A 23,387-nucleotide genomic window follows, 5' to 3' on the forward strand; every position below is an offset into this window, starting at 1 on the left:
AGCTCACTGCAGCCTTGAATTCCTAGGCTCAAGTGATTGTCCTACCTTAACCTCCCAGTAGCTAGGACTACACAATAGCATATGCCATCATGCCAAGCTAATTAAAACAATTTTTTTTTTTTTTGTAGAGACAGGGTATCACTCTGTTGCCCAGGTTGGTCTGGAACTCTTAGCCTCAAGTGATCCTCCTCCCTTGGCCTCCCAAAGTGCAGGGGATTACAGGTATAAGCCACCATGCCCTGCTGGAGCCATTTCTTAAAATCAAACTCTCAGTGACACTCTCTAGCTTGGAAAGGAAGACACAGCAGAAATACCCTTTTTTGAGACAGGGTCTCAATCTGTTGCCCAGCCTGGAGTGCAGTGGTACAATCACGGCTCACTGCAGCCTCAACTTCCCTGAGCTCAGGTGATCCACCCACCTCAGCCTCCTGAGTAGTTGGTACCACAGGCATGCACCACCATGCCTGGCTAACTTTTGTATTTTTTTTTTTTTTTTTTGTAGAGACGGGGCTTTGCTGTGTTTCTCAAGCTGGTCTCAAACTCCTGTGCTCAAATGATCTGCCAGCCTTGGCCTCCCAAAATGCTGAGATTACAAGTGTGAGCCACCGCGCCTGGCCAGAAATACCATTCATTTAATTCTGTCAATAACCATACATGTTTTAGTGCCTAATATATTTCTAGCACTGTACTTGATGCTTGAGGAAGATAAGTGTCAGAGGCTAATAGCTATGGATTTAGGATCAACACAATTAAATAAAGGGAAATAAAGAAACAAAGAAAGGTGTAAGATAGTAAGTACATGATTGGCTGTTCATCTTTCTCCTTTATATGTACTGTGCTAAAAAGGCACCCTTGTCGAACTGCTTTGCTACCATGGTGACAGTTACTAAGAAATGCACAGATGCACATATGAACAGGTTAACGAGTTCTGTTTTTTTCTTTTAATATGTAGTGTTTTCCCAGTCCGATGAATGATTCTTAATATCAGTTTCCATACAAAGGTGTTTCATACAATCACCTCTGTCGATTTTTTGTATTCAAGTCCTTAAAGAAACTGGAGCAAGAGCATGTGGACCTATCCGTGCTGACTCTCGACAGTTTGGGGATTTTCGTGCTGCTCAGGGATCAGGCATTAACTCTTCATGTGTAATCTGCGAAAGCTATGAAATGATCTGGGATTCTCTGATTCCCCTATTAAGAGATGGGGGGTGGGGTGGAAAAAGAGAGAGAGATAGGGGGCCAGTACCCTCTAGAACACTCCTTCCTATGTCTGCCATTATCCACAGGCCAAGACCTTTTTACCTGCACTCAGCACGAAAGAAATCTTCTGCATTCAGCCCTAAGAGTAGCTGCTTGGGCAGTGATCACAGCTCTGCTTTAAGGATAAGACTCTTATCTGTGACTACAGAAAGAGAAAAGGTTTCTCAAGGTTCTAAGTGCTGATTTCTCTGTGTCAGCCCTAAATTACATTAGAATGTCACCCCCAAAGGAATACACTAAATGACAACAAGCACAGATTCTTGTGAGGATGGATATTTCCCCTTGGACAAATTTCAATCTGTATCTATATATCTTTATACATACTTACCATGAGCCTGTTATGTACTGTGCAGAGCACCAGACCAGGTACCACGGAAGAAAACCGTAAAACAAAATTGGGATCCTATAGGAGCTTAGAATTTAGAAGTTAAGATCTTTTCACATAGAAGTAATAATGATGGAATGAAAAACTAAGTAGAATTTATTCATAGAGTTCTGGAATTTTTGGACTAGAAGTATTGTAAAGATCGTTCTCTGTTTTGCAGAGGAGAAAACTGGAGCTCACAGAGTTAGTAGTTTACCTCAGGTCACAAAGTAAATTAGTGGCAGAGCCAGAAATACATCACAGTTATCAAGAGCTTTGTTTATCTTATCACATGTAACAACTATTAAGCATCAATTCCAGGCAAGGCAATATGTAGCTTGAGATAATACATGTAAAATGCCTAGAACCAAGTCTGGAACTATTAGCTGTCATCATTATCACAATCATCATCATTATCATGGTTAAGAGTACAAATTTTGGTCTTAGCCAGACCTCGATGTGAGTTCCAGTTCTGTCACTTATTGTGTAACTGTGGACAAGCTACTTAAGTCCCAGTTTATTTATAAAATGAGAATAAAAATATCGACTTCATAGGATAATTGTGAGGATTTAATTAGATAGTATGTATAAAGTGCTTCAAATATCACCTAGCATGTTGAAACTGTTCAAATATTAGCTGTTCCATTGCAATTATTAACCTATATAGGTACACAGGGAGTCAAACAAAGACACACATATAGCGTATTGATGGAACTTCTCTTTGAGCTGACAAAAAAGGAAGCCAGTCAGTTAACAACATTTACTGAGTTTTCACTGTATACAGGTATCAGTACACAGCCATATGGAACAAAGAAAGTAAGAGAAGAAATGCTATTTGGGATGTTATAATATATAAACTATTTATCATTCACAACAAATACACACCAACTACCTACACAGTGATGAATAAGACTGAGTTTCTGCAAAGAGCTAGTCTAGTGGAAGCAGCAGCAAGAAATTAGGCCATTATGACATGGAGTGATGTACACATCGCAGAGCTAGGGCTGAGAGCTATGGAAGGTTATGAAAGGGCATCTAATCCACTAACGGTGGAGGTAGGGAAGGAAGTGTCAGGGAAGGTTCCTCAAATGAAAGAATAAGGAGTTGTCCAAAGATGAGAAGAGTTGAATAGAGCCTAAAGCAACAAACCTGCTGTGGTGAGTACTCTGGACTGGCTCTGGCCCTAAGCCATTCCAATCTTCTAGTGTGCTTTCTTTGAATACAGAGGTTAAAGAAGGAAAAGACACATTTCCCTCATGTCCTGCAGGTAGGGTTATGCTTCTGCCAATTAGATGCACTTGGAAGGTGGATCCTAGGCTACAGCTATGTTTTGTTTCTGCTGGAAAACTAGTTGTAGACACATTGGGTATTTCTGCAGCAGTATTTCAGTGTCTAGGTCCTACCCCTGTGCCTGTTTAGAGAAAGTAGCAGGGGCAGCAGTGGCCTCTTGATCCTTGGATCACAGGTACAGCAGTATGTCTTTGAACTCAACACTCCACTGGAGGTCTCTGACTGCCTGCCTCTCTGATTATTGCAGAGATGGCAGCTCCTCAGTAGACCATCCAGCAGACTTGCTGTAGGAATCATTTCTGGAGGCCTGCTAAGTGACCATTCCTTTAGACTTTCCAATGATTTTATAAGCTCCTGATACCCTGCATTAAATTCATTTTTGTTGAAAATAGTTTGAGTGGTTCTTTTTCTTACACCTAATACATCAGCAGAATACAAAAAATGCAAAATGTGATATATAGTTTTCAGGGGTCAGCAAACTAGCAAACTTTTCCTGCAAAGAGCCAGGAGTGTAAATATTTTAAGTTTTGTGAGCCACATATGATTTCTTCTCCTCCTTCCTCCTTTTCTTCCTTCCTCCTCCTCTTCTTCCTCTTCTTTTAAAATAACCCTTTAAAAATAAAAAAAAACCATTCTCAAACCCTGCAAGCCAGATTTAGCCCATGAGCTATAGTTTGCTGACCCTTGATAGAGTGTTGATGAGATGTCGAAAGAACATGATGAAATGTCAAAGAATTAAAATACTGAAGGAAAACAGCTCATATTTTTAAAAACAAGACATTTTTAATGAGGCCAGGTGCAGTGGCTCACTCCTGTAATCCCAGCACTTTGGGAGGCCGAGGCGGGCAGACAACTTGAGGTTAGGAGTTCAAGACCATCCTGGCCAACATGGTGAAACCCTGTCTCTACTTAAAAAACACAAAAATTAGCCGGGCGTGGTGGCATGCACCTGTAGTCCCAGCTACTTGGGAGTCTGAGGCAGGAGAATCACTTGAACCTGGGAGGTGGAGGTAGCACTGAGCCGAGATCACACCACTGCACTCCAGCCTGGGTGACAGAGTGAGACCCTGTCTCAAAAAAAAAAAAAATGTTTAAGATATGTTTAATGATGTTACCATACTAAGACACACAACAAATCCTGGGGTGGGATCAACAGTTGATGAGAGGAGGCAACAGAATTCAGGTAAATAAACGGTCCCTTGCCTACCCAACTTTGATGCCTAGTTCATTAAAAAAATTATTATGGTAAAAGAAAACACTACAGTTCAGTAATGTTATGCATATTCACACTGCTGTGCAGCAGATCTCCAGAACCTTTTCATTGTGTAAAACTGAAACTCTACATCCATTAAACAACTCCCCATTTTCCCCTTCCAGCCAGTCCCTGGTAACCATCATTCAATTCTGTTTCTATTAATTTGACTACTCTAGTTACTACAGATAAGTGACATAATATATGTCTTTTTGTGACTTTTTATTTCACTCAGCATAATATCCTCAAGGTTCACACATGCAGTATATAACAGGATTTCCTCCCTTTTAAGGCTGAATAATATTCCACTGTATGTATGTAACATTTTTCTTCATTCATTCATTCCTTGATGGACATTTGGGCTGCTTCCACCTCTTGGCTATTGCAAATAATGCTGTTATGAACATGGGTGTAGGAACCTCTCTTCAAGATCTTGCTTTCAATTCTTTTAGATAATTATCCAGAAGTAGAATTGCTGGTGGTTCTATTTTTAATTTTTTGAGGAACCTCTACATTTTTTTCCACAACAGCTGCACCATTTTACATTCCTACCAACAGTGCATGAAGGTTTCAATTTCTCCACATCCATGCCAACACCTGTTTTTTTTTTTTTGACTAGCCTAATAGATGTGAGGCAGTACCTAATTGTAGTTTTGATTTGCATTTCCCTAATGATTAGTAATCTTGAGTATCTATGTTCTCATATGCTTGTTGGCCATTTGTATATCTTCTTTACATAAAAGCCTATTCAAGTCTTCTGCTCATTTTAAAATTAGGGCTCTTTTTGTTGAGCTGCAAGCGTTCTTTTTATATTCTAGATATTGAGCTCTTATCAGATACAGAATCTGCAAATACTTTCTCTCCTTCTGTAGGTTGCTTTTCACTCTGTTGATTGTGCTAGTCCAGTTTTAATCTTTGCCCATGAATGAAAGTCTAGTCTGGAGCAAACTGCTGGCAGTCTGGAGAGGTCTCGAGCTGTCTTCTGTCCCAAAGACACTAGTGGTAATGAGTCAAAACATCTGTCTTGGATACTTCAGATCTGGATATTCTGATCCTCTACAATATCCAAAAGCATTCCCATATCTTTGCTTTGAGCCAGAACCAGCCAACTCAAGGTTTCTGGGGCTGTAGAATTAGAAGCAGCCTCAAGACTGGGTAAGTGGGAGATATGGAGGTGGACTCATTAGATTCAGATTTGCATTATTAAGTGTCTGCCACTAGAACGCTGAAATCAAACAATTTCAATAAATATTTTTCAATTCACTATTGTTCCTTTTTGCTTCAAATGGTAGTCAGTTCAGTTTCTTTGATGCTTCATGCTTATGATGAGGAAATAAAACATCCCAACCCTGGAGACCTGAATGATTCCAAGGAAGTACATGGAGAGTTAATCCAAGGCTTGGTCTAGAATGCAACTCAGTTCACACAAAACTTGCTCCAGAAAAACCTTGACGATTCTGTACAAGTGGATATGAACACTACGGAATGGTGCATTTGCTAAAACATCCTATTTGAAGAGATAAGGTTCTGACTTACAAAAGGTCTTTTTCCTCTTCCAACCACTACTGCCTTTTCGAAGTACACAACTGGAGAAGCTGAATAGGTTGGCTTGTCAATATTGACGAGATTTTTAAAAGCCTAAAAAAATTTATGGAAAATGACTGATTGCCTCACTGTCAAAATTCTTATGCCTGTTGAGATTTATCCTTGGATAAAATTATTTATCCAAGATTGCTTATGGAAACAGAAAATTTCAGAAAGCCTTATGTGCATTATTTTTCTGGTTCCCACAAGAAAAATAAAATGGGAGAGAAGGTTAGGGACAGAGCTGCACAAGTTCAAGCAGAAAATATGCTGAAAATGTAGGGTCCTAATTCCCTGACTTTTATGTTAAGTTGTTGCTATTCAAGTACTTACCTACAATGATGTTTATCACTGCATACTTCAAATTATGAATGTTAAGCTGCCAAACACAGTAGATTAAAAAAATACTTAGTTTACTCATCATATCAAGAAATCCAGAGATAGGCGGTTGCTAGCATTGGTTTAAATGTTCAGTGATTTTGTCAAAGCCAAGTATCTAATTTCTTTTCTCTCATGGATGAAAAATGGGTACGATAGCTCTGAACATCTCATTCCTTACCAAGAAGAAATAGTTAAGAGATGATACCAGCTTTGGCTGTCCCATTTTATCTGGAAGGCAAAATGTTTCCCGGAACTTCCCCCTCAACTCTCACAAAACTTGAGCTTATTTCTCAATGGCTGGACCTTGTAAGAGAGGCTACAAAACTAAATATTCCTAGATATTGTAGAGGTAGGTTAGTGAGAAGTGATTTGGGAATGGGTGCTTCTCTGCTAAGTTTTAGGGTTGGCCACAGAAAAACCAGGAAATACCAAAATATCCAACAATACAAGATTGACTGTCACGTGCCATATGAATCCCAGGTGGCTGTTAAAAATTGTGTTGTGAGCCAGGTGTGGTAGCTCACACCTGTAATCCCAGCACTTTGGGAGCCTGAGGAGGGCGGATCACATGAGGCCAGGAGTTTGAGACCAGCCCGGGCAACATGGCGAAACCCCATCTCTACTAAAAATACAAAAATTAGCCGGGCGTGCTGGTGCATGCCTGTAATCCCAGCTACTCACATACTCATGTGGCCGAGGCATGAGAATTACTTGAACCTGGAGGTTGTGGTGAGCTGAGATCATGCCACTGCACTCCAGCCTGGGCGACAGAGCAAGATCCCATATAGAAAAAAAATACTGTTGCAGATAGTTACATGCTAAATTATCTATAAAGTATTATCAACTAAACATTTAATATAAAATAAGAAAATTTCAAATGTTTTAGAGCAAAATAAATACATATTTAAAAATTTTAAATGGACAGATGCAAAAAGAAAAAAAATGGAACTTATATTCCAAAAATGTTGACTTCAGTTGAGTTTTTCAGGAAACAGACTCTGAAGCAGAGGTTTGTATGCAGGTGATTTACTGGTGAGAATGCTCAGGAACAGCACCTGTTAAGGGAAGCAGGGGCAGGATTGGGCAGAGGGGGAGGGTGAATTGCAGGGCAGTTGCCACAGAGGCTTTAACTTGTCTCATGGGACACTCTAAAGCTGGGATATCCCAGATTGTGCCAATTGACTTGATGCCTTTGTACCTCCACAACTGACCAGTCGTTGGATTTGAGCTGACCCAAGGAGGGGAATATTGGGTGAGGCAGTTTCCCTCACCGAAGACAATTTTAGAGAGGAATTAAACTATGAGCCAGCAACAGCCAACATTCCTGGTAGCTGTATCTTGGGATCTGGGCAGCATACCACAGCATCCACTAGAAATGTCAACAGTGGTTATCTTAGTTTGGGGATTAATATACTTTATTTTTCTATATGCTTTATTTTCTTTATATGCTTTATTTTTCCAAATTTTTCTATATATGCTTTATGTCTTCCAAATTTTTCACAATAAACACAGCATTGTACTAAGGATTAAATGAGTCAATTCATGTAAAGCACTTAGCACAACTGCTATAATTTATGAAATATTCAATATATTTATAAATGATTATTTTGTATTTAGAAAGATCTGTATATATAGGTACACACATACATTTCTTTCTAAATTCAAAATAATCATAGGTAAATTTATTGAGTACTTAATGTATATACATATATAATTTAAAAAGAAAACATAAATATATACCTTGTCAAAAAGAATGAAAGTGTGAAAAAGGATTTAAAATAACACATGGATCTTGCTGTTCATTTTAGTTTATTTTGGTTTATCTGATCTGTGAAAGTCTTTCTTATAACATTGTTTCTTTCTAGCATTGTCCAATAGAAAGTTTTGTGATGATGAAAATTTCTGTATCTGTGCTGTCCAATATGGCAGTCACTAGCCACAGGAGGCTACTGAACGTTTGAAATGTGACTAGCACAACTGAGGAAGTACATTTTTAAAATTTTATTTCATTTTAAATTCATTTAAAATGTAAATAGCCACATGTTGCTGGTGGCTACCATATCTGACAGTATGGCTTTAGACCAACACTGGGCAATGGTTATTTAGAGAACAGATTTAAAATATTATTTCTCTCTTGAAGCTTGGATTAGTTTCTTCCTCCATTGCTCTATATAATTCCCTAACCTTGATTTTAAAATCTCATTATAATTAGGTATGTAGAAAAACAAAATGGGAAGAGCTAATTAAGTGTAAATAAGAGTGTGTTTATGTGTGAGTGTTGTCAAATTAAAGGAAAAGTAATTTAGTTGAAGGTAAGATGTTGGCCAGGCATGGTGGCTAACGCCTGTAATCCCAGCACTTTGGGAGTCTGAGCACATGGATCACTTGACATCAGGAGTTTGTAACCAGCCTGGCCAACATGGTGAAACCCTGTCTCTACTAAAAATACAAAAATTAGCTGGGCGTGGTAGTGCATGCCTGTAATCCCAGCTACTCAGGAGGTTGAAGCAGGAGAATTGCTTGAACCCAGGAGACAGAGGTTGCAGTGAGCCAAGACCATGCCACTGCATCCAGCCTGGGTGACAGAGTGAAACTCCATCTCAAAAAAAAAAAAATGTAATAATGTATTGCTAATTGTGTGGTACTTTTGGCAAATGATCTGAAAAAAAAAAAATGAAAACGTTTGTTCTGTGTCAAATATTTGATTCTTGGTAAGCCAAAGAAGACTTCTCCCTGAAACAGTATGTTTCAATCACACTGTTGATATGGTAAGAAAGATAACTGCAGAAACAATTTGACATTGCCTGAATAACAAGTGGAAATCTCTTACTACTCAGGTGGGAGGCCTGTGTGTGTGTGGACAACTCACTAACAGCAGCCAGGTTTATGGAGGAAAGCTACACAAACCTTGGTTTGCATCTTAGCCTTATCAATTACTAGTTCTGTGTATTTGGACAAGTTACTTAATTTTTTGGAGCCCCCATTTCTTCATCATCAAGTGGTTAAAAGTACACCTACCTTGAAGACTTACAAGAAGATAAGTCATATATAAAGCACTTGGCTGGGCGTGGTGGCTCATGCCTGTAATTCTAACACTTTGGGACACCACGGCGGGAGGACTGCTTGAGTTCAGGAGTTCAAGACCAGCCTGGGCATCATAGTGAGATCTCACCTCAAAGACTAAAAAAATACTATATTAAAAGATGTATAAAGTACTTGGCACATAGTAAGTGCTGTATCAATGATAGTTTTACTGTTAGTGTCACTTCCAGAAAATTGATCAGGAAAAGGGAAGCCCAAATAATATCAACTTTAGGCAGTAATTAACTGGCATAATCACAAACTGTAAAATCATTTTTGGAATATGTTACTTTGCATATATTGGCCACAAATGAAATTTCATCCAAGCCAGTACAGTGGCTCATGCCTGTAATCCCAGAACTTTGGAAGGCTGAGGTGGAAGGACTGCTTGAGGCCAGGAGTTTAAGACAAGCCTGGGCAACATGGCAAGACCCTAGCTCTAAAAAATAAAATTTAAAAATCAGCCAGGCATGATGACATGTGCCTATAGTCCTAGCTACAGAGGAGGCTGAAGCAGGATCAGGATCACTTGAGCCCAGGAGCGAGGCTGCAGTGAGCTATGATTACAGCACTGCGCTCCAGCCTGGGTGACAGAGCAAGACCTCGCCTCTAAAAACATTTTAAATGTAGTCCATTGTTTATTGAATAAATGAAAGAATGAATGCCTTGCTTTGTTCTTAAAGTCCTTTTGTCCCCAAAATGGGTTGTTATAACTAAAATGTTTTTTTCACTGGCATTGTCACGAGGGTTATTTTCAAAGACCTCTGAAGAGCAATACCAAATCAATGGTCTTGAGCAGAGTTGTTTTTCTAGACTTAAGAGAGATTTTGCCAGAAATTAAGAAACAGTTTCTTGAGTAATAAAATATTACTGAAGGAGCAGTTAAGGCTTCCATCCTTACATATTTTTAGAAGACAAATAATTCTCTATGCTGAAAATGTCATCACCTGTGGAAGCCAGCCTCTAGGATAACCTCCAGTGATGCTTGCTTCCTAGCATTCAGGTGCTTCACTAGTCTCCTGCTCAAATTCAGTCGAGGGTGGCTCTGAATATGGCAGAGGTGATGTGTGAATTCTGAGGCTAAGTGATAAAAGGCATTGCAGCTCCTGCTTTGGTCTCTGAACCACTTGCTCCAGAATAAGCCAGTAACCATGCTGTGAGGACACTCAAGCCATCCTGTGGAGAGCCCCATGTGGCCAATAGCTCGTGCCAAGCTGCCAAGAATGTGAAAGAGCCACTGTGGAAGGGGATTCTCCAGCTCTAGACCAGACTTTAGATGACTACAGCCCTTGCCAACATCTGACTGAAATTTTATAAGAGACTGACATAGAACCGCCCAACTGATCTACTTTTGAATTCCCAACTCACAGAAATTGTGAGAGATAATAAATGATTTTTATTGTTTTAAGCCACTATGTTTTGGGGTTATTCATTATGCAGCAATAGATATCTAATATGTTACCAATAACAAATAATGAGCCAGGTGTGGTGGCTCATGACTGTAATCCCAGCACTTTGGAAGGCCAAGGCAGGAGGATCACTTGTGTCCAGGAGTTTGACACCAGCCTGGGCAACATAGCAAGACCCTGTCCCTAAAAAAATAAAAATAAACAAATAGTTATTGCTGCTATACAAAATATCCTGCTCATGGGCTGAACCATTCAAAGTAACTTCTCACATTATAACTTTAATGTTTTAACAGCTTGACATGACATTAACACTATGTATTTTCTTATATCATTCTTATGAGACAAGAAGAATCAGTCAATTAAATATTTAATGAATATCTGTTAAGTTCAAGGTAGTACTCTAATTTGTAGAAACATACAATTTACCAAGACTGAATCACAAAGACACAGAAAATCTGAACAGACCAATTATGAGTAAGGAGACTGATCCAGTAACCAAAAACTTCCCAATAGAGAAAAACCCAGCAATATTCTGGCTTGTTTTCAGGTCACATAAATTTTTCACCTTTTACTCAAGATTCCTGTGGAGAGGAAAGACTCTGACTTTTTAGCTAATTTTTTGAGGTCTTCCTTTGGCAGGGCTAGTAAAAAACAAAAAGGAAAGGAAAGGAAAAAAAAAGAAAAGCCCAGACCAGATAGCTTCATGGGTGAATTCTACCAAGCATTTAAAACTGAAGAGAAAGGAACACTTCCAAACTCATTTTATGTGGCCAGCATTACCCTCGCATCAAAGCCAGATAAAGATAACTACAAAGAAAAGAAAATTACAGGCCAATATCCCTGACTTCTGGCTCTACGGGCAAAAATAAATCCTCAACAAAATATTAGCAAACAAAATTCAATGCCACATTAGAAGTATCATACACTAAGATCAAGTAGGATTTATTCCTGAGATGCAAGGATAGTTCAACATAGGCAAATCAACTAATGTGATATTTCACATTAACTAAACAAAGTATAAAAATCATATGATCAATTCAGTAGATGCAAGAAAAAGCATTTAATAATATTCAACATCTTTCATGATAAAAACTCTCAACAAATTAAAGAAGGAATATACCACAGTAATTAGGCAAGAAAAAGAAATAAAAGTCATCCAAATCGGAAAAGAAGTTAAATTATCTCTGCATATGACATAATCTGATATATAGAAAACCCACCTGGGCACAGCGGCTCACGCCCATAATTCCAGCGCTTTGGAAAGTTGACGCAGGAGGATTGCTTGAGCTTAGGAGTTTGAGATCATCCTAGGCAACACAGCAGCACCTGTCTCTACAAAAAATAAAAAAATTAGCCGAGTGTGGTGGCGTGGGCCTGTAGTCCCAGCTACTTCAGAGGCTGAGGTGGGAGGATCGCCTAGGCCCAGGAGGTTAAAGCTGCAGTGAGCTGTGATTATGCTACTGCACTCTAGTCTGGATGACAGAGCGAGACCCTGTCTCAAAAGAAAAAGAGAGAGAGAGAGATTGAAAAGGAAGGAAGGAAGGAGAAAGAAAGAAAGAGAAAGAAAGAGAAAGAAAGAGAGAAAAAGAAAGAAAGAAAGAGGGAAAGAAAGAAAGAAGGAAAGAAATTAGAACAAACCAATTCAGCAAAGTTGGAGGATACAAAATCAACAAATGAAAATTGGTTGCATTTCTATACACTAACAATAAACTACCTAAAAAAGAAATTAAGAAAACATCTCATTTATAATAGCATCAAAAACAATACAATAATTACGAATAAATTTAACCAAGGAGGTGAAAAATCTGTACGCTAAAAACAATAAGACATTGATGAAAGAAAATGAAGATACAAATAAAGATATGTTCACAGATTGAAGAATTAGTATTGTTAAAATGTCTATACTTCCCAAAGCAGTCTAGATTCAATGTGATCTCTATCAAACTTCCAATGGCATTTTTTTATAGAAATAAACAATCCCAAAATTCATATGGAACCACAGAAGTCCTCACATAATCAAGACAATCTTTTTTTTTTTTTTTTTTGAGATGGAGTCTCGCTCTGTTGCCCAGGCTGGAGTGCAGTGGCGCACTCTCGGCTCACTGCAAGTTCCGCCTCCCGGGTTCATGCCATTCTCCTGCCTCAGCCTCCTGAGGAGCTAGGATTACAGGCACCTGTCACCATGCCTGGCTAATTTTTTGTATTTTTAGTAGAGACACGGTTTCACTGTGTTAGCCAGGATGGTCTCGATCTTCTGACCTCATGATCTGCCCACCTCAGCCTCCCAAAGTGCTGGGATTACAGGTGTGAGCCACTGCACCTGGCCAATCAAGGCAATCTTGAGAAACAACAACAAAGCTAGAGATATCACACTCCTTGTTTTCAAATTATATTACAGAGCTATTCTAATCAAAACAGTGTAGTACTGGCATAAAAACAGACAGAGACCAATGGAAAAGAATACAGAGCTTAAAAATAAACCCACACATATATGGTCAACTAATCTTTGACATGGGCATCCAGAATACACAATAGGTAAAGGATGGTCTCTTCAATAAATAGTGTTGGAAAAACTAGGTATCTAAGGTAGATTACCTGCAAAAGGGTAAAATTATACCCTTACTTTACACTCTCCACAAAAATTATATTGAAATGGGTTAAAGACTTAAATATCAGACCTGAAATTATAAAACTCCTAGAAAAAAATATAAGGGGAAAGCCACTTGACATTGGTCTTGGCAATGATTTTTCAGATATGCACCCAAAGTACAGGCAACACAAGCAAAAATAAACAAGTTGGACTACATCAAACTAAAAAGCTTCTGCATAGCAAAGGAAACAATCAACAAAATGAAAGGATAACCTATGCAATGGGAGAAAATATTTGCAAACCATATATCTGGTAAGGAGTTAATATCCAAAATACGTAAGGAACTCATACAACTCAAGAGCAAGAAAACAAATTGCCCAATTAAAAATTGGGCAAAGGATGCGAATAGACAGTTTTCCAAAGCAGATATAAAAATAGCCAACAGATACATTAAAACAAACTCAACATAACTAATCATCATGAAAATGCAAGTCAAAACCATAAGATATCACCTCACACCTGTTAGAATGGCTATTATCAAAAAAATGGCCAGGCGGGGTGGCTCATGCCTGTAATTCCAGCACTTTGGGAGGCTGAGGTGGGAGGACTGCTTGACACTAAAAGTTTGAGACCAGCCTAAGCAACACAGCAAGACTGTCTCTATTTAAAAAAAAAAAAAAAGATAAGCAATAACAAGTGTTGCTGAGTGTGTAGAGAAACAGGAACCCTTGTACACTGCTGGTGGGAATATAAATTGATACAGCCATTATGGAAAAATAGTATGGAGGTTCCTCAAAAAATTAAAAATAGAACTATCACACAATCCAGCAATTCCACTTCTGCATTTATATCCAAAGGATTACTCACAATAGTCAAGATACAGAAACAATGTGTCTGTCAATGAGTGAAGAGATAAACAAAATGTAGTAAATACAAGACAATGGAATACTTACCCATAAAAAGGAAGGAAATCCTGACATTTGTGACAACATGGATAAACCTGGAGGAAGTTACATTAAGTGAAATAAGCCAGACACAGAAAGACTAATATTCTATGACCTCACATATATGGCGAATCTAAAAAAGTTGAACTCATAGAAGCAGAGAGTAGAATCATGATTGCCAGGGTCTGGGGGGTGGGGAAAATGGGGAGATGTTTATTGCACATTTGTCAGCAATTAAAATGTTTCTTTTGGGAGCTAACCTATGAGAATGCAAAGGCATAAGCATGATATAATGGACTCTGGGGACTCGCAGGGAAGGTTGGGAGAGGGGTGAGAGGTAACAGACCACACACTGGGTGTAGTGTACACTGCTCAGGTGATAGGTGCACCAAAACTCTCAGAAATCAGTACTACAGAGCTTATTCCTATAGAAACCACCTGTACCCCCAAAACTATTGAAATAAAATTAAACAGTTTCTTCTGCTAGTTTGGTAGATGAAACATAGAATATAGTTTATTTTGCATTTCTTTGATTACTAGTGAGGTTGAGCATTAAAAAAGAATTATTTGAGTTTTATATTTCTTTTGGGACTTATATATTCATGTCCTTTTATTCTTGTTGGTTAGTAAGAGATCTTGATATGTTAAGTACATTAAACCTCTGTCTGACATATATTACAGATATCTTTTCCCCAGGATGTCATTTTTTTAAATTATTATACTTTAAGTTTCGGGATACATGGGGCAGGTTTGTTACATAGGTAGACACGTGCCATGGTGGTTTGCTGCACCCATCAACCCGTCATCTATGTTATGTATTTTATACAGTCAAATCAATCTCATCCTTTTTAAGTTCTTCCAATTCTTTTATATTTAGAAGGTTCTTCTCTACCTTTAGATCAATTAGTCACTTGTATTTTTTCTGGCTTCTGGTTTTGTGTTTTACACTTTTTTTTTCTTCAGGAAACAAGGTGACAGTCTATTTTCCCATGGTTAAGCATATTTCCTTCACTATTAATTGAATATGTTTATTCCCCCACTAATTTATAATGTCACCTTCATTACCTAAGGAATTCTTATATTATGTGCGTATGTTTATGAGTTTTATAATCTTTTTTATTGTCTATTGGTTTTGGTGATAGTACCACACTTTTTTTTGATTACCTCCATTTATTCATCAAGAATCATCACACTCTCCTCCAGGAAGCCTCCTTAATTCTTCCAAAATGGTATGATTGCTCCCTTCACTCTCTGTCTTTCACCTTTGTCATGTTTAAAAATCTGCCTTGGCCAGGCGCGGTGGCTTACGCCTGCAATCCCAGTACTTTGGGAGGCTGAGGCGGGAGGATCACCTGAGGTCGGGAGTTCCAGACCTGCCTGATCAACATGCAGAAACCCCGTCTCTGCTAAAAATACAAAATTAGCAGGGCGTGGTGGCGCATGCCTGTAATCCTAGCTACTCTGGAGGCCGGCCTTAGGCAGGAGAATCGCTTGAATCCGGGAGGTGGAGGTTGCAGTGAGCTGAGATGGCGCCACTGCACTCCAGCCTGGGCAACAAGACCAAAACTCTGTCTCAAAAAAAAAAAAAAAATCTTCCTTGAAGCTGGGCGCAGTGGCTCATGCCTGTAATCCCAGCACTTTGGGAGTCCGAGGCGGGCAGATCATTTGAAGTCAGGATTTTAAGACCAGCCTGGCCAACATGGTGTAAACCCCATCTCTGTTAAAAATACGAAAATCAGCCAGGTGTGGTGGCACTGGCCTGTAATCCCAGCTACTCGGGAGACTGAGGCAGGAGAATCACAAAAGCCTGGAAAGCGGAGGTTGCGGTGAGCCGAGGTCATGCCACTGCAATCCAGCCTGGGGGAAACTCCAGCCTGGGGGAAAGTGTGACACCCTGTCCAAAAACAAAACAAAATAAAACAACCAAAAAAAAAAAAAAAAAACTGCCTTGTATCATTGTTAACAGGGTTGATCTTATCCAATTACATTCTTGAGTATAGGGAACAGGTGCACAATACCTATTCATTAAAATTAGATTAGTGGGATTTCCTTTAAAAGGTAGTGATGATGGCAGAACAGCTCTAGTTTGAGAAAAAACGAAAATAGACAATTCTCTCATTTGTTCAACAAACATGGCTGCGCCGTCCAATATGAAAAGATTATAACTGTAAGTGAACCCTACTGTACCCTAGGGATCTCACCACTTGGGGAAAGAGATATGTAAATATATGCGATTAAATAGTGTGACTAAGAAGCATAAAATAAGTATGTACAAGGAAGAAGAAAGGAAAAAACTATTGAGTAGTGGGTAGTGTTTCAAAGTAGTGGACATACAAGTATGAGCCGGGTTCATGGGGTTTCTTAAATGCCAAAGGAACTTGTAATTATTCTAAATGACAACGTGCACAATTTACATTAATGTATCCTTCATTCTGGCCAGGGGTGGTGGCTCACACCTGTAATCCCAAAACTTTGGGATGCTGAGGTGGGAAGATTGCTTGAGCCAGGAGTTTGAGACCAGCCTGGCCAACATGGTGAAACCCTGTTTCTATTAAAAATACGAAAATTAGCCGGGTGTGGTGGCGCTGGCCTGTAATCCCAGCTACTAGGGAGGCTGAGGCAGGAAAATCGTTTGAACCCGGGAGGTGGAGGCTGCAGTGGGCCGAGATCTCACCACTGCACTCCAGCCTGGGCGACAGAGCAAGACTCCGTCTCAAAAAAAAAAATAAAAAAAAAAAAGATAACTTTTTAAGGAAGGTTAATGCAGTTTGGGCCAGGGGCTCTACTTATTAGTTGCAGGGCTAACACAGACCCGGGAGAACTAGAACGGGATACAGGTGAGAGTTAACCGGTGGTGTGTGATGTGATGAAAACTAGGCAATGGGGAGGAGATCAACCTTTACCCGTCAGTCTTCTAATCTCAACAAATCACTTCCCTGAGTTGGTGTAGAAGGTATCAGGGCTGACTAGGGTCCCTGCTGTGAGTGTGGGCACAACTCCAGGCACTTCCCCATCTCCCAGCCGGCCCAGCGAGGTGCCTGGCGAGCCCAGGCCAGATGTTCTGACCAGGGCTGACGTCACGTTTGCATGACGTCACCAGCGCTGACGAACCACACAGGGAGGGGCCTGTCAGCTCACCTCAGAGCGCAGGCAACTTCTTAGAGCGGGGAACTGGCCGCCTCCTATTCTACCTTCACGGTCCGAATAGTCAGAGCTGCAGGAGCCGAAGCGCCGAAGGAGCTCAGGAACCGCTACCTCCCTCTTTCCTTGGCCCTTATCCGCGTCTTCTCTAAGGCCCAGGAGCGGTCCCGGCAGCGGCGCGCTCACGAGTCCGCCGGTGGAGGCGGTCACGCGCACGCACGCTTGTGCGCAAGCCCGTTCCCTCAGAACCCGGAAGTGCGAGGCCGAGGAGAGCCACGTGGGTCGAGCTGGGGCGCAGCTCGCATGGGGGAGTCTATCCCGCTGGCCGCCCCGGTCCCGGTGGAACAGGCGGTGCTGGAGACGTTCTTCTCTCACCTGGGTATCTTCTCTTACGACAAGGCTAAGGACAATGTGGAGAAGGAACGAGAGGCCAACAAGAGCGCGGGGGGCAGCTGGCTGTCGCTGCTGGCGGCCTTGGCGCACCTGGCCGCGGCCGAGAAGGTCTATCACAGCCTCACCTACCTGGGGCAGAAACTAGGTACCTCCGCCCCGCCCCCCGAGCCCCTTGAGGAGGAAGGAAAGGGGGTATATTCCCCAGTCGGCAGTGGCTTGGGTTTCCCGTCTCTGTATCACTTCTAGTCGCAGGCTCGACTCGGCATTCCCAGATCTCCTCCCACCGTTCCTTTCCTTCCCTGGGCTTCCACAAGCCCCGCCCACCGGCCTGCGCTGCTGATAGATTGGCGAACTGGGTAGATGCTCTTTGCAGGGCTGTGACCCAAACCGAAGGGTTTGCCCTTTTGCCTCGTGCATGGATTGATGCCATAAATGAGAAGTTAACCAAACTATGTCTTCATTGTTTTAATTAGTGACGCTGCAGCCAGAAGAGCAAAACTTTGCAAAACAACCTAGTTCTATTACTGAACACTGTTGTGTGGCCTCTTAAGGTTAAGGCCCGAGAGTCACATTTAGAGTCCTACCCCGTCTTCATAGTCCCCCAATACATATTTAATGACTAAAGTAATAAATGAATATTGGGCAGGGAAGGCAAGAAATATGCCTAACACTAGCAAGAGGAGACTTAAGGGGAAAATGGTAAACACTCTTAGCACTTCATGTACATCTTGCCTCTGAAATAAGATTCAAGAGCTGATTCAACTGATTTTTACTAGTAGAAGCAATAAGTATAAGTAGATGAGAAGGAAATAATAGATGTAAAAGGCATGGATTATGCATACGAAATAATATTACTGCTTAATTATGACAAATAAATATATTTGAATCCTAGGGGTTTCAGAGTCAGTACTTTGACCTATTTTAGACTCTTCAATTTTCAGAAGCGTGAGGTCTGATATGAATGAAGGACACGTATATAAAATACAGAGAATAGAAATGTAAAATTGGTGTAGATTTCATTTTGATCCACCGCCCCCGTTCCCTAACCAGCCCCCTACTTTCCTTATATTGCCTGAAGGTGACCATGTACATCTTATTGAGCTTTCAGTAAACACTCAAGAGACAGGGCTTCCTGAGATCGTAATTGCTGTAGCAAGTATGTTGATTTATACATACTTATTTAGTATGCTAATTTATTAGCAAAAACTGGTCAGATAGTTTCACCTTATTTTTTTCCTCCCCTTTTTACAATGGCATTTCTCCCAAATTTGCAGTTGCTGCTATGGTGTTATTATTCCCCTTTCTATAGATTAGCAAATTATATATGCAGTTATGTTGGGTAGATGATAGAGTCGAAACCAAAATATCTGCCCTTGTACTGTCAGATTGAGTTTGCATTCATATAACTTATTAAAAATGTGTATGAAAATTATAATTTATGTATAATATATACAGATATGTTTTTTATATATGTGAAAATGGGGTGGATTCCAGCTGTAATACTGAAGGTAGGTAATATTTAGGCAGTTTTAGTTGTTTTTAGACTCCCCCACCTCAAAGAATGGTGACTGATTCAAGTGCCATGATTCTTTGCTTTTTTTTTTTATTAACTTATCCATGGAAATTTGATGAAAGCTGTGTACTCACTCTCCAGAAAAATATATATGTACATATAATTTTGCGTATAACCTGAGTGGGTTCAGTTGAATTTTCTAAAGTCTATTTATTGACTCCATTTAAAAAAATCTGCTACTCTAGTTTTAAGTTGAATGAGCCAGGTTTTTACGTAGACAGAACTGGCTGCCCTGTGTATAAGAATGTGTGTATAAGATCTTCACTGTCTCTGACTTGGGTTCTGTAAAGTGGTCCTCAATGTGTAAGTTGATTAGTTCTGCTTGAACCCCAGCTGGCATGGGTGAGCATGAGGGCTATGCCTTGAAACTGACCTACACAACATTTGGTGCTGTGAAACATGCCCAGGCACTGTTAGGTTCCTAGGTGGGCTCCTCATTTCTGAGTAAATATTCTGAAAATGGTATATTTAGTGCTTCATAACTTATTTACACGTACAGTAAACATAAGTTCCAGAATTTAAATTTTATCTTTGCACATTTTTTTGGTACTGGAGTGTATATGATATCAGTGTGCTTACAATATGACTACACAATTATCTGGTTTACTGTCTATTTTCTTAAAAACTTAAGGAGAAAATTTTCGTGTTGCCATTTAAAACATTCCCATGTTCTCCAACTACTTTGCTCATTAGAACATTTATATAGTTTTCTTTAGAAAGCAAAACAAAAAGTTTATGCGTGCGTTTAAAAAATTTAAAACATAATTCTGAAAAGTTTTTTTAGCCTTACTGAGATATAATTGACAAATAAAACTATATATATTTAAGATGTACAACTTGATGTTTTGATGTATATGTAAATTGTGAAATGATCACCACAATCAAGCTACTTAGTATATCCATCACCTTACATAGTTATCTTCCTTCCTTCCTTCCTTCTTTCTTTCATGTGTATATTGTGAGAATACTTAAGATCTACTCTCTTAGCAAATTTCAAGTAAAAAGTGAGTCTTTTTTTACCTCTCTTATGGATGGTATTTATTTGAGGCCTTAGCAGTGAATCCTGATTAAAGAAGCAAGCAGGGCCTTTAGACAAAGGATAGACCTTGATAGGGGGCTTTCTTTTCCTGTCTTGACCCTGTTACTGAAAAACTTTGAGTAGGGCCCTTATCTTGGTTCCTTCTCTTTCCTTTAAGAGAGAATAATACCTGTTTGGGGAAGGATCAGTGATTAAAATATGCTGACTCAATGCCTGTGGAGAATTTTAGAAGGTCATACTTTTCTTCCCTTTTGTTTCATTGCTGGAGAGTTTCCTCAACCTTGGGTTGCTGAAATTTAGCACAGTAGAAAATGACTTAACTTGAGAACTGATGTTTAAAAAGTATTATTAGCAAGAAGTTGGAGAATAAAATGCCCAACATGTTTTACACGTTCCTTTAATACACTTAAAATTTCATGACATGAGATAAACTTGAAATCTTGAGAAATTATGAGCATTTGTAACTAGAGCCTTCTAAAAATCATTCGAAGTAATCATATTTTTTAAATTCAAAATATTGAAAAGAGAAAGAAGTTGGATGTTTCTGATTACTTGTTTTCCAGCATGAAGAAAGGTCAGTCCCCACTGGATATTCCAAACCAAGATAGTGAACAGATAGGATTGGGTTCCTGAGAGCTTTGAGAAAAGAGAACTGTTTGAAAGAAATGTGTTGATGGTCTATCTCTTCCTTAGAGTAGTTTCACTTTACTTGGTTTCACATGCTGGTGATTAGCGTTTATCGATAAGCTTTTAAAGGTATTCTTTGTATTTATGTAGTGTTTCCGTTCCCCCAGATAAGGGTAATCTGATGAAGTTAGGTATCCTTTTTTTTTTTTTTCTCCCATAAGTCCTAGAGACAGATGATATCCCTTTTTCAATGCGAAGTTAACATTTTCACCAAGGCCACCCCGTTTAATAGTACTAGATAGCTGTTCTTTTTGTAGTACTTGAAGCTCCCAATTCACCACAGTTTCAGAAGCTCAATTATGTATTATCATTAGGAGTTTTAAAAAATGTATCAGTTATAAATAGAAGGGAAAGGAATTAGTATTATAGAGTATATTCTTTGTTCCAGGCACATTACACACCAAATGTTATTTCATTTGTTTTTTTTTTAGCGCTATCACCAGTTTTATGTTAAAAATGACAGCTAAAGCTCAAAGTGGTTCAGTAGTTTACACATCAACATAGCCTGTAATCGTGGGAGCTGGGGTTTGAAACCAAGTCTTTCAGACCTCCATAGCTTTTAGGTTTTATATGATACTCTTATTACCCTCCTAAGCCGAGAGGTTTTATCCTAGATGTGGGCACAGAGGTCTATTTATGTTGTACCCTTCACTCTACAAAATCAGCAGAGCTAAACTGAATATGGGCATGGGAGGAAGGCAAACCCTGCAGGGAACAGTTCCGTATGGGATATTGGTGTCACATCTGGTCCACCTGTACCCATATGGACTTTAATTGTATTAGTTGGAGAAATGATGTGCCAGCTACTCAATCTGTTTGGAACAAGCTTGTCCAACCTGTGGCCTGCGGGCCACATGCAGTCCCGGATGGCTTTGAATGCGGCCCAACACAAATTCATAAACTAACTTTCTTTCTTTCTTTCTTTCTTTCTTTCTTTCTTTCTTTCTTTCTTTCTTTCTTTCTTTCTTTCTCTTTCTTCCTTCCTTTCTTTTCTTTTCTTTCCTTTGCTTTCCTTTCCTTTCTTTTCTTTCCTTTCCTTTTCTTTCTTCCTTTCTTCCTTCCTTCTTTTCTTTTCTTCTCTTCTCTTCTCTTTTCTCTTTTGATGGAATCTTGCTCTGTTGCCCAGGCTGGAGTGCAGTGGCACGATTTCGGCTCGCTGCAGCCTCTGCCTCCCAGGTTCAAGCGATTCTCCTACCTCAGCCTCCCGAGTAGCTGGGATTACAGGCACCCACCACCACGCCTGGCTAATTGTTTTGTATTTTTAGTACAGACGGGGTTTCACCATGTTGGCCAGGCTGGTGTCGAACTCCTGACCTCAGGTGATCCTCCCGTCTCAGCCTCCCAAAGTGCTGGGATTACAGGCATGAGCCACCATGCCTGGCTAAACTTTCTTAAAACAATGAGATTTTTTGTGCGTTTTTTTTTTTTCCTCATCAGCTATGGTTAGTGTTAGCATATTTTATATGTGCCCCAAGACAATTCTTCTTCTTCTAATGTGGCCCAGGGAAGCCAAAAGATTGAACACCCCTGGTTTAGACAGTATATTGGAAAAACACTTTTCAAAGTATCAGTAGTTTGTCTGGGGTGTCAGAAATAAGTAGGGTAACCAACTGTTCAAAATTTGCCCAGGCCTGAGGGATTTCTAGGATGTGGGACTTTGTTTTAAAACCTTATAAAGATTTCCTGAGAAGCTAGACTTCTAGTGCTAAAACCTGGAAAGTCCTGGGTAAACTAGGACAAGTTGGTTACCTAGTAGTAAGGGAAGGAAGATTCATTTCTTGAAACATAAACTGAGCAATGAATTAAAATCAATATTGTAAAATGGTTCATTTATTAAGAGGATATTTTACAAATGCCTTGATACATTTTTATTCCTAATTATAGGTATATGTTTAGAATAGTAAATTCATTGAAGAGAAAATTTAAGCTCTTGTCCATCTCTGAGTTTTTTTATATATTCCTAGAAATCACTGTTTTAAACCTGCCCTGTTTCTTTTTTTCTTTTCATTTTCCTAATATCTTGCCTCTGACCCTTTGGTGGGTGCAGAATTGCTTAAGGGAACATCCATGAAGCTGACTCTATAATTAGAAATATAATTGGTCATGTGTACATACAGAAGTGAGTAAATTATATCTATGCTATTTGATCCTTTTTGGCTATATAAAGGTGTTTTGGTTTTATTTTTTGCTGATTTCCTTTGGAATCCCCTGGTTACAGCAGCAGTTATTTATAATTGGTTCCTGGTCTTAATAATTCACAATGTGGTGCTTATTATTTATAACATATAGTGTCAATCTTGTCAAGAGTGCTAAGATTTTCTTTATTCTCCTGGGATCCCAGTAGTCTGTTTTCTTGCATAGAGGGAATATATGTGTATGTATTCAATTTTCTGGTATGA

At 39.5% G+C, this 23,387-nt stretch overlaps 1 protein-coding gene, 1 long non-coding RNA gene and 1 other non-coding gene across 5 annotated transcripts in view; 2 read left to right on the forward strand and 1 right to left on the reverse strand.

Annotated features, from left to right (window-relative positions):
* Positions 1-1,720: 1,720 nt before the first annotated feature.
* Positions 1,721-17,522, reverse strand: LOC129525863 (uncharacterized). 2 transcript variants are annotated; one of them, XR_010129310.1, is made up of 3 exons: positions 17,294-17,522; positions 11,842-11,953; positions 1,721-3,524 (listed from the first exon to the last, which is right to left on the reverse strand). It is a non-coding gene; the product is annotated as an uncharacterized lncRNA (long non-coding RNA). The 2 variants fall into 2 exon arrangements; XR_008670393.2 differs by lacking the exon at positions 1,721-3,524 and adding an exon at positions 10,583-10,804 and having other exon boundaries at positions 17,294-17,379.
* LOC115930395 (U5 spliceosomal RNA) lies at positions 11,149-11,264 on the forward strand. Its single transcript, XR_004067020.1, has one exon. It is a non-coding gene; the product is annotated as a U5 spliceosomal RNA (small nuclear RNA).
* The window catches only part of KICS2 (KICSTOR subunit 2), a 29,396-nt gene continuing 23,305 nt past the window's right edge, over positions 17,297-23,387 (forward strand). The window contains exon 1 of one of the 2 annotated variants that reach the window (XM_055358083.2): positions 17,297-17,834. In XM_055358083.2, coding sequence (XP_055214058.1) covers positions 17,600-17,834 — 235 coding nt within the window. In that variant the 5' untranslated portion in view covers positions 17,297-17,599. The remainder of the gene's footprint in view (positions 17,835-23,387) is intronic. The other variant, XM_004053499.5, reaches the window with a different exon arrangement.

This window comes from Gorilla gorilla, chromosome 10 (assembly GCF_029281585.2).
Source record: "Gorilla gorilla gorilla isolate KB3781 chromosome 10, NHGRI_mGorGor1-v2.1_pri, whole genome shotgun sequence".
NCBI lineage: Eukaryota > Metazoa > Chordata > Mammalia > Primates > Hominidae > Gorilla > Gorilla gorilla.